Genomic DNA, 14379 nt, shown 5'->3' with positions numbered 1-14379 from the left:
AAACTAGTGGCCTACAGGGCATTGTGTCACAAACACATTCCTCACCATTCAAAGACAGTGTGCCTCATGAAGACTTAATGTCTTTGAGAGGACAGCATTTTTCCCAAGGGAGGGATACTACCGTCTGTGCTAGCTGTATATATAAGTCATGTGATGCTTTTATAGTAGTAGTGTTGTCTTAAGAAAGCAGGCTGCTGTCTAGACGCTCATGTTATCTTCCACAGCCATTCAGGCGAGAGACACTGGTAGCAAAAGTATGACGTGTTTTTTATTTTAGAGTTCTTGAGGTAAAATTAATTTTGGTTAATACTAAATACTTGATTGTAAAAAAAAAGAAAAGAGCATGCACATTTATATCTAATGCTCACTTAAAATGTACCTTAACAAATTGAACTGTTAAATGTTTTAAAGGTACAATATGTAAGATTTGGATTAAAATATTCTAAAACCACTATCACAATGATATATATTTTGTAGACTTGTGTACTTACATTATCCCAAATGTTTCCAAGAATGGTTAAATCCAGAGAAATTAGCTATTTTAACCAGGAACGTGTCCGTGCCTGGCTTATCAATGACATCTAACATTTGTTACCCTCGATTTCCAGTTTAATTTTGTAGAAACCATGGAAACACCAAAGACGCTTTAATATATTATGTGTTATATTAGACAGGTGAGCAACTGTTTGGATACATTCATCGACAGAAAACGAACCATTGTTATACAGCTCAACACAGTTAGTCTTATTGTTTAAATCTTGTTTTCATGATTTAACGTGAGTACCTTCTTTTGCCATGCCTAATATGGATCTAGTTTACTGCAGTGTGCAACAAGTGTCTCGTAGTATCTGCCGAGCGAACTCATAGAGTAGCATTATAACATAACTTTCAACACACTCAAAGGTATCGAATATGATAAAACAGTTTTGCGTTACCCCACATACACATGACCGGAAGAAGCAGAAGTGTTTGTCTGCGGCATAATAGAAGCTCAGCGTCGTCAAGCTACGCCTTTGTTTTGAATAAGTGACCTCTAGCGGCGAAAAATTACATATTGTAGCTTTAACAAATAGATTTTTCATACTGTGCATTATAATGTTGTGATGCCTAAATTCACTTATAGCTCTGCTGCACATGAAACATGAAAATAATTAGCTTATCAGTATCGGCGATAATTGATTTGTTTGCAATAAGGTACTCCAAAATATTGTCTTTTTGTGATTGCCTGTCACATTTGTCTACCTTTCAGAAATGCAGTCTGTAGGCAGTCTGAGAGAGTCACACATCTCATTTGAGACGTGGCCTGCAAAAATGTATCTACGGTTGGACCGTGACGACAGTCCGGGTGCAGTGTGAACGACCTACGAATAGGAGAAAATGTTAACTGTCACTCAACAAAATGGCACTTTTGGCAGTTTTTCCCAAAGATTTTAAAGAGGCTGGCTTCATGCACAATAAAAGACTGTTAATCAGACGCCTCTGCCTGTTGTGGAGCACTTTGAGTTTGCTGTGAGCAAGGGCATCTAAGGTAATGAACAGCGGCAAGCATATTTATTTAATCCAGCCGTATACAGAATCAACTCTCATCAGTTCCTCTGGAGTACGTTGCAAAAATTGGTGAATTTAAATAATCAAAAATATATCTAAATTTTTTTTACCTGCTCATTTTTTAGCCAGTAAACATGCCAAATACCACGCTGAATTTTGTGTTGTCACTGACAGGCTTGAGGAAAACAATCGACTCCATTTGAAGTCATGTCACGTACATTAATAATGTGGACATATCTGTCAAGGCTGGCGGAAGATTTCTCCCTCTGTCAGGAATGACACATGGGGGGTGCCTAGGGAATGTGAGTGCCTACAGGATGTGTTGTAGAAGTACACACGCTCACAGTTATAGCACAGTGCTGGCAGTTGTTTGATGGCGGTTGAAAAGGTTGACTGGTTCCGGGGACAATACTGGCATCCGAGGTCAGCCTGGGTCAGCCGAGATGTCCAAAGCAGGATTTGGACACTTTCACTTGACGTTGTTACTTTTGGAAATGCTGTTTGTGACATGCTGAATCTGTGCTCTGATCCGAATGTTATTTTTTTTTTTGCAGTCTGTGTCACTTTCCCCTCATGTTTTATTCAGAGTCGTCACCATCTGCGTCCTCCCTCTCAGCCTTTTTTCCACATACATCTTTAAAATGAGTTTCTGCAGTGAACGCCTTTCACGTGACTGCTATCGATAAAAGGATTCCCACCATGAAATGAATGCAACGCTGTTTACTGGATATATTTGGCTCACTCAGTCTCTCTGTTGTGCAGGCTGTGCATTGTCACAGATTTTCTGATTCAGATCACAAACTATTGGCTGGGTTCAATTCTCATTTACATTTATCTGGGAATATTTCACGTACACAGAGGCCTGTTTCATTACATAATCGCCAGATTGAAGCAGTGCAAAGGTGCATTTGTGACTGCTATGCACGGCAGATTGATTCACATTTGCATATTTCCAAATATTTTTGACCATTACAAGTTTACATGCTAAGTTTGTATTTAACATTGTAATATAACTATTCAGAGGAGCAGATAACAGAATTTCTCCCAATTTGGAATGAGCATTTAAAAAAAAAAATGGTTATAACTCATTTGTGCCAAATAAATAAACAATGTTATTAATAGTAATGGTATTAGTTGTAATTTTTTTTAATAATTTTATATAATTACTGTTGTTACATTTGTTGTTGTTGTAAATACAAAATATTTGAAATCCGATTAAAAGGTTGCTCTTGAGAATTTTAGAATCATTATAAGATCAATCGTATGAAGACTGCATATTTTACCCATTTTTGTCCATGCTTTATTATGTTGTGGAAGTAGAGGGCATGAGATTTACCCTTTCTGGGTGATTGCAGTTTTGAGAAGTTTATCTTCGTGTTGGAGGCCTTCTTCCTGTCATCGCTGTATAGTTCTATGCGTGACTTACTCTATCATATCTGTCAGTGGGGTTGACTGAGGAGACGAGACGGGTCGCACAGATGGGCCAGGCACTCATGCATTTTTCCCCAATAAATCAAAAAATGTTCCCCACTCCATATGTTTTCATTGGTGTTTGACTAACTCTAAGTGGCTTTGACTGTATTATGACACCAATCGGTGTGGATGCATCATAATTTTGCTGGTTAACACTGCCCAACACTTATTTTAAAGTAGTATGTTTTATCAGTGACCATCAGCCGAATTAATGACTGCATGGGAGTACTAATGGATATCTACCTCCTTGGGATGCATGAATTTTGTGTATTAACTGCTGCAGTTTCACACCAGAGCTGTTTTTTTTGGGTTTCTTTTCACCTTTCTTTTCTCAATCTGATCTCAAACTGTTGTTGCGTCAGTAAGCTAGTAGGTAGATTCTATATTTGGCTATAAAGCACAACTTTATAAAGTACGAAATTAGCCAGCTACAGTTCTTATTTCCCATATATAGTTAATTTTTGATCATATACGTGCTACTTTAATTGCACTTTCAGTGTTCTCTGTTAATCAAATACATAATTACCTTGATATTGGCTTTAGCCTTCCATGCATGAAAAACGATTTAATTATATTTTTCTGTCCTCTACTCCTATAGTGCTACAGAACTCCCATTGGAGGGTGGGAAGGTCAGGGGTTTGTTCTGCCCACTGCTTTTTGAGGTTGAATGAAGGCCGGTGTCAGCCCTTGAGACTTTGGCTAACATTAACCGTCTGGGCGTGAAATGACTCAGTGGGCGGGCGTGAAAGAGTAAATCCTTCGATCTTTCTTCTTCTGCCCTCTTTTGACAGCAATTCTATACTTAAAGAAGCATATTTTAATCCTAGTTTTTTGCTTTCTCTCCGTCTCTTCCTCTCTATTCTTGTCATTCTGTCACTGAATACCAGCTTCTTAACAACATTCATAAACAGGTCTGAGATAGTTCCCTTCAGTCAGAGTTATTTGGTGGGCTTGTTTTCATCGCCCCTGGGTTTCCTAACCGTCACAACCAAAAAGAATCAACCATTGTAAATTTCCCCCTAATCTCATGTTGACGTCAGGCTCGGGAAGGAACTGTTGCAAAGGATTAAGTATGTACTAAGTTAATGACAATGTCAATGGAGGTCTTGGAATGTTTCGCATCTTGGCGAGCATTTAAGCCTGACCTTTAAACCCTTCCATTAGCTGATCCATGCTCGGGCCTGCACTCTATAATGCTCCTGTTCTTGTAATAACAGTACATCAGGGCTGTCATGATGGAAGATTGAGGTAGAAAAGCTAAGGCTTTCAAAATGCACAAGCCATAAGCTCCACATTCACAGTTATAGTTGGAGACATTTTGGATGAGTAAATAACATGATGTGGAGGCACATTTATACAGGTTTACTGCTGCTTTTGACTGTTTTAGAGATACCACGTTGTTCTGACTCATAATTTATTTCTAACTTTTCTCACCTTCCTCACTATATTGAATTATTTCTTACCACACAATTGTTTCCATGACTTTAATGCAGTGTGGTCAAGGTCCTAAATTAATACTCACAAAAGATCCAAACTATAACTTTATTAGTAACTAATAACATAATACATGGTTTAAATTGGGTTGTTGGAATACTATTCTGATGTCAAGTGAATCAAACTTATTGAAATAGTCCAGGCATGAACTGTACTTTATTTATTTACTCTATTGATTTTACTAAGCAAGATCCATTGGATTTAAGTACCATGCTTATGGGCAAAGTTGATCCTCCTTGTGACATTGTCATAAGCAAATCGGTCAAGTGTAGGTTTCTCCACTCCAAGCAGAACTGCCATCTTGAATGAGGAAAAGTCTAGAGCAGAAGGTATGAAAATAGACCTAATGTACTTCATGGAACTTGCTACGGGCGGAATAAATGTTGACCTTGCAGATGTAATAAATTAGTAAAGGAAGAGCTTCACTCAACAATGAGAGGGAGACTGTGGGCACTGGGAAAGAAGGCAGAACGTTGAAAAAGACTGGATTTTTGTTTGTGTGGGTTGGTTTGTGAAGCACTTGACTCAGCAATCCTGCATGACTGTTGAACGCCTCAGTTCAAATAACTGTGAAAACACAAACGTTTAACCTGTCAGCATCCTTCTGCCTCTACTGAGAGGCTGTTTCAACCATCTGAAGCATTTGCTCATAGCAGATGTAGTGTCTGGACAGCCTTTTTTTTCTACCCAGGCAATGGACTTGCTTCCACAGAGGAGCTACCATATTGCAACAAACTGGCACAGCCCTGGTTCCAGAAAAAGCCCCAGGCAGTTCACGCTCAAATGGTTGCACAAGTGAGGATTTTAAGAAGTTCTGCCTGGATTGCTCATACCCACACACTTTCAGTCTGCCTTTCACTGCTGAGGTAGTTCGCTTTTAACAATGAAAATTCTGTCATTTACTCACCCTCATATAATTTGAAACCGGTAGGACTTTCTTTCTTCCACTTTTTGAAGAATTTCCTGGCCTCTCTCTTTTTCATTTAACATGAATGAGGACTGGTCTGTAATAAAAACATCATAAAAGCTGTCCATATGACTGATATTTAAAATTCTCTGGAAAGATCAGTCATTCACCAATCAGACGAGACACTGATCAATTTAGACCAGTTTTGTGAACTTGAATAAACCATTTCATTCCGATTTAAAAAGAATGATTCGTTCATTAATTGGACATAGTCCTTTTTGGCACGTTCGTGAAAAAAGTCGTAAAGAATGAGTAATGAGATAAAAATTACAGTTTTCATTTTTGGGTGAGCTGTTCCTTTAAGGGAAGTCATCATGCAGCCATTATAAACGACTCCCTTTGCAGCTCTGCACCTACCGCAGCATTTACCATACAAATGGAATTGAGCCAAAAAAGAAATAAGACGCAAAGTTATATTTTGGGGTTGTGAGCCGGACAGGAGAATAGGCGACTGCAGCAAATGCTTAGCTCTGACTAGGTGCAGAGACACTAAGAGCTTGGCACAGGCTCAGTGTTTAAAGCCTGGCTTTTACTGCAGTGGTTTATCTGAAAACAATCTCAGGAGAGACTCACACCTGGAAAACTGCCACAATCCTCATAACATGAGCGCAAACCATCACAACATTATCACTCCTTGACACGTCACATTACAGCTCTTATTCCAAAGTACCAGATGGAATAATATGAAATATAGTGAATTAGTCCTAATTACACCATCTCCTAGCCATAGTTTTAATTACAATGCACTTACTGTACCTCATGAATGGTAATGGTTACTGCTTTGTGAATTGCACCTCTCCAATAAAGACGAGAAATGTTTTATAAAGGAACTCTCTTCATGCTGATTCATACGCCCCTGCTTGATGATACTGCCTCTGTTCTGCAGTTTTGCTAAGAGCAGCTTCCCAATGTGGACGGAGGATGTCTAATTACAGGTATGGCAACCACAGAGCTAATTAAACACCCAACCCGCAAGCTAGATTGCGTCTGGATTTTTGTATTTCCTGAAAGAACAATGAATCTGTTGAATGTGCATTGATTGCCTCAGGTGGCAGACAGATTGGATAAACAAGTCTTGCTCTCCAAAGTGTGGGAGCTGTGAATTCCCTGGATGCACCATTCCCTGATGAGAAAGCATGTGTTTGCTCATCAGTAGACAATCAAAGAGGCAATGTCTTATTTTATAGGAAGTTTAGATCCTATTGGTATGGGCTTTCTTTCTAATTGCTGAAATTATTTTTGACAGCCTATAAATAGACGGTTTCTTCAGTTTTCGAGGATGTTTGAGAGTCATGCAGTAAGCTCCAGTACAGCTGTAAATGGTCTGTCAATATGTGATCATGTAATGTGATTAATTACGATAAAAGCATTAATAATATTAATAATAATAAATGTAGAGATGCATGGATTGCAATTTTCTTGGCCGATTTCCGATTTTTTTTTAAAGTGTGACCTGCTGATACCGATTTTTGCCGATTTAGATTTTATATAACTATGAACTTCGAACTATAATTGACAGCATTTACAAACAAAAATCTACTTTTCTTAAATGCAAAATTTTATAAAAAACAAAAAGACAATTTACAGCCGGATAGTCTTTATTTTGAAAATTAAATACAGAATAAAGTTTAGTTACAAAAGTTATTTAGTCAAGAGCAGAGAGTGATTTTCTTTAACTGAATACTCGTCAAGAAAGGCATTCTGTCATAATTTTGTGTGTATTTGACTGTTTAAGTAGCCTAGAAATCTAGACGCACCCTAGCGGCAGCAAGTGTAATTTGCAGCCTGGGTAGTCTAGCAACTCTCCGTTGGCTTGCAAGCTGGAAAAACCAAACTCTGGTCAGGCCAGTCACATCGTGTATAGAGTCGGTGGGCGGGCTTAACATAATGACGGCAGAGTTGCGACATTTCCGCGTGCTAATTGTAAACAAAGAAGCTGGCGAACAGCGGCCTTTCGAATTGGCTTTGGAAGACTTGGAGTTAAGCTTTTCTTTGAGAAAAGAACGGCACCGAAGTCATTCTTAAGAAAGGAAGATGTGTTCGGAGTTTTGCCGACCGGATATGGCGAAAGTTTAATCTATCAACTAGCTCGGCTTCACCTTCTTCTGTGCTCTGGTTGGTTGTAGCGCTTTCCTGTTGCGTGCAGAGGGAATTTGAAAGACAACCGTTTATCCCGCCCCTCGGATTGAGCCCTGCCAATGGTGAGTTCCCAGACCCAACATCTTGATGTGGGTCTGGCTTGTCAGGCTACTGTTTAAACGCAGTAAGCCACTCATTTTGGTACTTGCAACTCATAAGCTGTTTGAGAATTTAGGGCCATATGAAATTTGTTTTATTTGTATTTTTTTGTGTGGGAAATGAAACTGTGTGTCTGTGCCATTCATTCATTCACACATAAACTAACAGAACATGTAGGATTTATATTCAAATAGTCTTCTTGCGTTTTAATATTCACAGACAGTATATCACGATGTGATTTAGGTGTACTGATGTACTTTTGATTTATTCATCCAAAATTGGACAAATTCTGCGTTACACAGTAAATTTAGTTTTTATGACTGGATTCCATCCGTGTTTTCCACTTATATTAATCAGTGTTGCATGTGCTTTTGGTGTGCGCAGGAAACAAGTAAAATTATTGGGACTTTTTGGGACTCCGATCATGTCCGATCATGCGCAAAATCGGCCGATTCCTGTCCAGCCGATCTCTAAATAAAATTTTTTTTTTCTGAGAATGGCAATAGAAAAGTAACAGGGGAACTCAATAATGGGAACTCAATGGGAATGTCTCCTGTACTGATACTTGATATGTCTAGACCATGTGTTTACCGCTGGATGATGGCCCTCTTTTTCTCCTTTCTCTCCCTCCTTCCAAAACCTCAGAGACAAGCCAAATAATGCATATGTCATCCTTAACGTGTGAAAAATTGGCTGCTAAATGGAAATCACAACATAAGAAAAGGAGTGATCCAACGGGGTGAGATTTAACCTCTTATGTGCTTGTGCGTGTGACAAACCTTAGACAAAGAAAACCCCCCTTGCTGTGTTGCACAAAAGAAAAAGCTCGACACCACGAAAAAAGACACTTGCATGTGACAAGCGAGCCCTCTGTGAAGGGTTTTTATTTAATTTTTATTTATTTAGGGATATGTTTTAGACCATGATGATCTATCTCAGCCATCCGGTCACAGTGAGAATTGGCAATAGAAAAATGGATGATTCCACAAGGTGAAGAATCACAGGGTGTTTTTGACGTGATTTTCCATCTACAGTGCTGAGAAGAAAAGTACAGGGAGGTTAGAACAGACATTGACCATTTAACCCTATGTCAAAGAGGTAGAATGACATCAGCACAATAGGAATCAGGTCTCGGGAGTCTCTCGGGAGTTCTGTTATCACCCTGGGGTGACATGGCACACACCCCTTCTGAATGAATGGGTTACTGACACACGCTTGGGTGTCATTGTTGGCAAACAGCTCAATTAACAAGTCCTCTAGCCCCATTAATGCTATTAGTCACTGATCCAGGCAGCACCGGCTGGATCGTCTGGTGTTGGCGGTGAATTGGAGATTGCTGTAATCCTCTCAGCTTTTTGTCAGTGCCACGCCGGCTACACATGACCACAGTGCCCCTTCTATCTAGTGGAATTATCGCTTTGCCATTTGTCTAGCAATGTAATCGCCAAAGAGACCCTTGAGGGTTACTATCCACACCCCACTGCTTTGCTTGCCATTCTTACGATGATAAACCCTCGTGCTTATTTTAAAAGCAGACAAACTCCCTGCCCCGGTCCCACTCTGGAATGAGACAAGGATTCCTCGCTTTGCTGCCGGTTCCTTTGAACTTTGTGTCTTTCTCACTTCCCTGTGTGTTACCCCCGCCCTTCTAATCTTTTTGTCGCTCTCTCTCTTTTGTTCCTACGCTGTGCAGTGTGCACACTCTTCCCTACCTACATGTGCGTGCGCGCATGCACAAAGACCCATTCAGCTGTATGGCTGAGGACCCATCCACGCACAGTTTTCTTAAAGGAGAACAGTGCACCACAGAAGACTGATATTTGACCCATCTCTTCCAGCTGACTGCGATCTGTCGCTTCCCCCCCCTGCAACTCCCTACCCCTCCTTCTCTCCCTCTCCTTCTCCGCCTCTGTCTCGCTCTTTCTCTCTTTCGGAGATCTCTCTGAGCCGTGCTCTTTGTGAAACAGAACGCACACCTTCACACGCTGGCTGAGTGCAGCGGTCTGCGCCTGTGTCAGTGGGGCTGCACGCGCTGGGCAGGCATGGATCGCTTTTTTGGCTTTGTCAAGCAGATCCGGAGGTCCAGGAGACGAAAGGGCAAAAAGTACCGTCCGGAAGAGGATTATCATGAGGGTTATGAGGACGTCTATTACTATGCTTCTGAGCACCTGCACCGTAAGTGATCTCGCTAGCTTGCTGGGAAGGGAAGGAGAAAGGGGGGCGGATTAGAGCTTGGGTATCTGTCATTGTTTTACTATTGCATAAATCACTAGCCTAGGGCAGACATCATGAGCAACTCAGCTTTGAGGGATGAATGAATGGTTTATCTGCGGACCGTAAACTCCTGGAGGGACTTTTGCTTGCAGTGCAAGTGTGTTTATAAGGGTATGGGTGTGTTTTCACCCCACTACCCTTGTCTGATGGATGGCTTCAGTCGGTCACCATTTGTTTCTATTGATTTAGAGTGTGTTTAATGCTGTGTTGGCCGTTAAATGTGCACTAGAGTGGACATTTATGGCCATACTGGTGTACATTGCTGAGCTGCAGCTGTTTGAGTGCTACTTGCTGTGTTTGGATAGCACACTCCCCTTTAATCGCAGGTGAGAAGTTCGAGTGTGTGCCTGTGTTTGTGTAACGGGGCTTCGTTTTCAACAGCATAGCGGTCTCAGGTAGCTGTAGTGCTAGGTTTCAAAAACACCCCTGACTAGCGGCTTTCCAAACCTTTGTTCTGCCTTTGTATATAATGAATTGTATGAATTCTGTTGGGGTTCTTCTTGCAGCAAGCTACCCTTTGTTTCAATTAAAGTTGTTTCAGAGTTTCCCTGTATACAAAAGGCAGGTTCCCCTTCATGAGATGCCCCGGGGGCAGCATTGGTAATGACAGGGAAGAGAGGAGCCGGGAGTCCTGTAATCCTCATTCCACAGCTCTCCTGGTGAAAGACGGACAGACTAAGAGTGGTTGAATTCAGGTGTTAGCAATGCTTTGTTGTTGTATTGTCTTTTTGTATTATTGTTTAGTTAAAAAAAGTAGATGTAAAATATAGATTTTATATGCACTTTGTATGAAAGCTTTGAAGTAATCAAAGGAAGATGATCAGGATTCAAAATTGAGAGAGTGTCTATGTTTCTACAGTATGCTAACGTTGCCTAAACCTTGATTCAATGTGTGTGTGTTTGGGTTTGTCTACATTGAAGGGACCAAAATGTCTCAACAAGGATAGTATAACCTGATATCACCAGGCAAGGACCACCAAATGGGTTAATAAACTAAATAATGACACAAGATTTCTGTATTTAGTGGTTGAATTAGGGGATAGAAACATCATTAGCTTAGCATAAAAACAATAGAAGTGAATGGAAAGTCACCATGCTAGAAAAATGTGTATGTTTAAGTGTAGTTTCATAGGTACGGCTTCAGTTTTGCATTGTGTGTCAGGAATTTGTGCAGTGCTGAATCAGTGGAGGCATGTTAGTCAGACAAAGCAATGCCCAAGATACTTACTCATCACCATTAGCAATAGTGATGTAGTCATCACCACCACGCATGAAAGCGCTGATTTGCACGAACAACATGTTTGAGAATTTAAACCTGAGCTGTGGTGTTCTCAGACGTTGCTAGCTTGAATTGAGGATGACTGGTGGAATTAATTGTGCGACTGAAGCCATGTTTTATTCCTACGTTTGCTTTGGTTTCTCTTTGTGGGGAGACGTTAATGAAAATAATTCGTTTTTGATCAGCGAGTTGTGATGATTGTGATGTCAGCTGAATGCTGCAACCCTTAATGGCTTCTTTCTTTCAAGCGTTATTTTTAATGTCAGGTATTCACTTTGATATGCAGTAGCAAAGCACTCAGTACGAAACATAGAATTAGACACCTAATTGGCCCAGCTGGAGTCTGACTGAGTCATTCAGAGGAAGTAAAGGAATAAATGCCATTTGTAATATTTTTAGGTTAGTAGAATGTAGAGATGCCACTTACATTTTCAGTTTAGTTTAATGCATCAGGTGTGTGTTAAATGTAATCTTTGAGCTAGCAATGCTGCTTTTAAAACATAACAGCAGCTTGGCGTGCACAAAGGGATCAACTGCTAATTAACCCATAGCAAAACCCTGGAAATGTCACGCGTGTGCTCCCAGAGCCCAACCGCGTCCCCCTTCGATTTGCCTGGGTACCTTGTTTCGCCTCACTCTTGCTTCTCTTCACCGTTTCTGCTCCTCATGTATAATTCACGGTCAGGTTTTAGTGTGTCCAGTCTCGTTCATTTATCAAATTCTCCCCTGTGTGGCCTGCTGTCATTCCTTCTATGATACACTTCAGTTTTATACCGCTGGCCTCACTGCAGGGCCCACACTTTGGGGGAGGACTATGTTCTGATAAATGGACCATATCACCATAACAAAGAGTAGTGGAAAGATAGAATATGTTTGCTCGATGCATTCAGGGACTGTAGGACGTTCTGGTGGAGGTGACCCAATGTAATGTTGTTTCATTTATTTGCAGTGGAAATATGGCTACGGTTGCATTTCACAGATGCGGTTGCGTTCACACATAGTTTGGCTATCAAACCAAACTGACTTCTTTTACATTCGCTTATTCACATTTCAAGAGTTAGATTGGCTAATCTGTAACATGCAGAACCTTAAAGGGTTAGTTCACCCAAAAATGAAAACCCGTAAGGCCTTCGTTCATCTTCACTGGATCCCAGAATGAATAAATCTGAAAACGACACCCTTGCATTTACGTGTACTGCCAATCTGTATATTTTGTAAAACTTTGTCCCTAGTCAAGATACCGCATGCGCATGCTCAAGTCTTTTCTGTTTTTAGTGTATCTCTGTGGCAGAACTGCAGCGCCACATACTGGTCTGGCATGTATACTACATCATTTTGAGTCGATTTCAGTGGTTTTGTGTGTACGCAGATATTTCTTGAGAAGACGCCGTTAAGGGAATTTTTTTTTTTTGAACAAGGAAAAAAAAAATTGGATCGGGAACGCTCTGGCTTTGTGTGGATGTGGCCTAAGATATTTTTGATGAAATCCGAGAGCTTTCTGACCCCATAATGCATGCATGTGGTGCTCAGCCAATAGTGAGCTGGCGTTCTGCCGTAGAACTAGGAAGCGCTGCAATGTGTGAATAGCCCAACAACGTGAATAGTGTAAAAAAGAGTAAACGGGAGAGAAGATATTGTTAAATAAAGTCATTTTTGTTAGTTTTTTTGCACAAGAAAAGTATTGTATTATTGAATTGTTATTGTACCACTCTAGACATGTGGACTATTTTAACAATGTCTTTACTACCTTTCTGGGCTATGAAATGGTTTTTGTGTTGCTGTCTATGTGGGGTCAGAAAGCTTTCAGATTTCATCAAAAATATCTTAATTTGTTTTCCGAAGATGAATTAAGGTCTTACAGCTTTGGAACGACATGAGGGTGAGTAATTAATGACAGAATTTTCATTTTTGGGTGAACTAACCCATTAAGCTGGTCTTATTCGAAGGTCACGCGTTAGTAAATATGGTTGTCAATCTGAAAGACTGACTATGAACGTAGTCATTGAGAGTTCAAACCCTCATTCCATTATAGTTTCTCCATTTGCAGCTTTGTGTGAAATTGAAATTTGTACTCCTTTATTTAGTTACTTACAAACGGCTTTCAGCAAGATCAAGCAAAACTTGCAAACCCCTTTCCTCTGCAAACCGGTAACTTCTTGAGCATATTGGTATATAAAATACTGTTTTAAATGCAGACTATTTTTCTTGTAAAGAGACTCCCTAAATGAAACATTAGTTGCCTTCTTTTAGCTCAGGGCAAGTGGCCTTTCCCTGCTGTGAGGTTCCCAGAAACCTAATGCACAGCGTCCATTTTGCGTATTTGTTTTCTCCTGATCACAGGAGTAGACTCAAGTCTCACTGCAGTTTAAAATGCAAATCATCGTAGCGCCAGTCGTCAAACCGTACAAAGAAATATGTTTTAGTAATATTTCCTCATACATAACTTGATGTGCCTCTGAAGTGACTTTGCTTTTTATCTGACATCTCCAACCCGCTTCAACCCCTTCCTGCTATATATCTTTCAGGATTCATAATTGGTCAAATGCTAAATTCCTTCACTCCCATTTGTTTTATTTAGTTTGAAATCATGAAATGTCACATTACGGAAATAAAATAGCTTTTGAGTTGTTTAATGTCACCCTCTCTTTTTGTTGGTGGTATTTGTCTGAGAGACATAACGTCAACCTTATACATAACATGACTTTTTGTGCTCTAGTCCAGGATAATACATTAATAGCTGGGCACAGTTTAATTTTTTATCAATGTGACACTAAATGTGCAAAATATTGCATTTTTGCTTATAATATAGACTAAAGTGGCAATTTGCATTTGTCTGGTAAAGAGGAAATATCTCTTGTGCGATTTACAGATTTCCGTTGGATTCTTCATGACAGCCACTAAGCCTGCTATGACAGAATACATTTGGCTCCCAAAAAGAAAGTGGCAGCACTTCTAAGAGATGTCTCAAAGGAGCTTGGAGCTTAAATCAAGGATCTGCCTTATATCAAAGCAGAGATTCCTCTTGTAGGTCACATGAAACCCTGAAGGAAAAATAAATGCATACCAGATATCATCATTTTGACAGTAAAGTGAAACAAAATGTTTC

At 40.1% G+C, this 14379-nt stretch overlaps 1 protein-coding gene across 10 annotated transcripts in view; it reads left to right on the top strand.

Annotated features, from left to right (window-relative positions):
* Positions 1–14379, top strand: part of grip1 (glutamate receptor interacting protein 1) — a gene marked incomplete at its 5' end in the record, with an annotated part of 312615 nt that overhangs the window by 107018 nt on the left and 191218 nt on the right. For 5 of the 10 annotated variants that reach the window (XM_079816498.1, XM_079816497.1, XM_079816495.1 and 2 more), the window contains one exon: positions 9763–9895. The exons of 4 other annotated variants lie outside the window; for them this stretch is intronic. In XM_079816498.1, the coding sequence (XP_079672624.1) occupies positions 9763–9895 (133 nt within the window). Of the gene's footprint in view, positions 1–9643; positions 9896–14379 lie in introns of those variants that run through there. One more of the 10 variants, XM_079816500.1, reaches the window with a different exon arrangement.

Source organism: Gobio gobio (assembly GCF_949357685.1).
Source record: "Gobio gobio genome assembly, chromosome: 5".
In the NCBI taxonomy this organism is placed as follows: domain Eukaryota; kingdom Metazoa; phylum Chordata; class Actinopteri; order Cypriniformes; family Gobionidae; genus Gobio; species Gobio gobio.
This window is presented reverse-complemented; position numbering and strand designations above follow the sequence as displayed.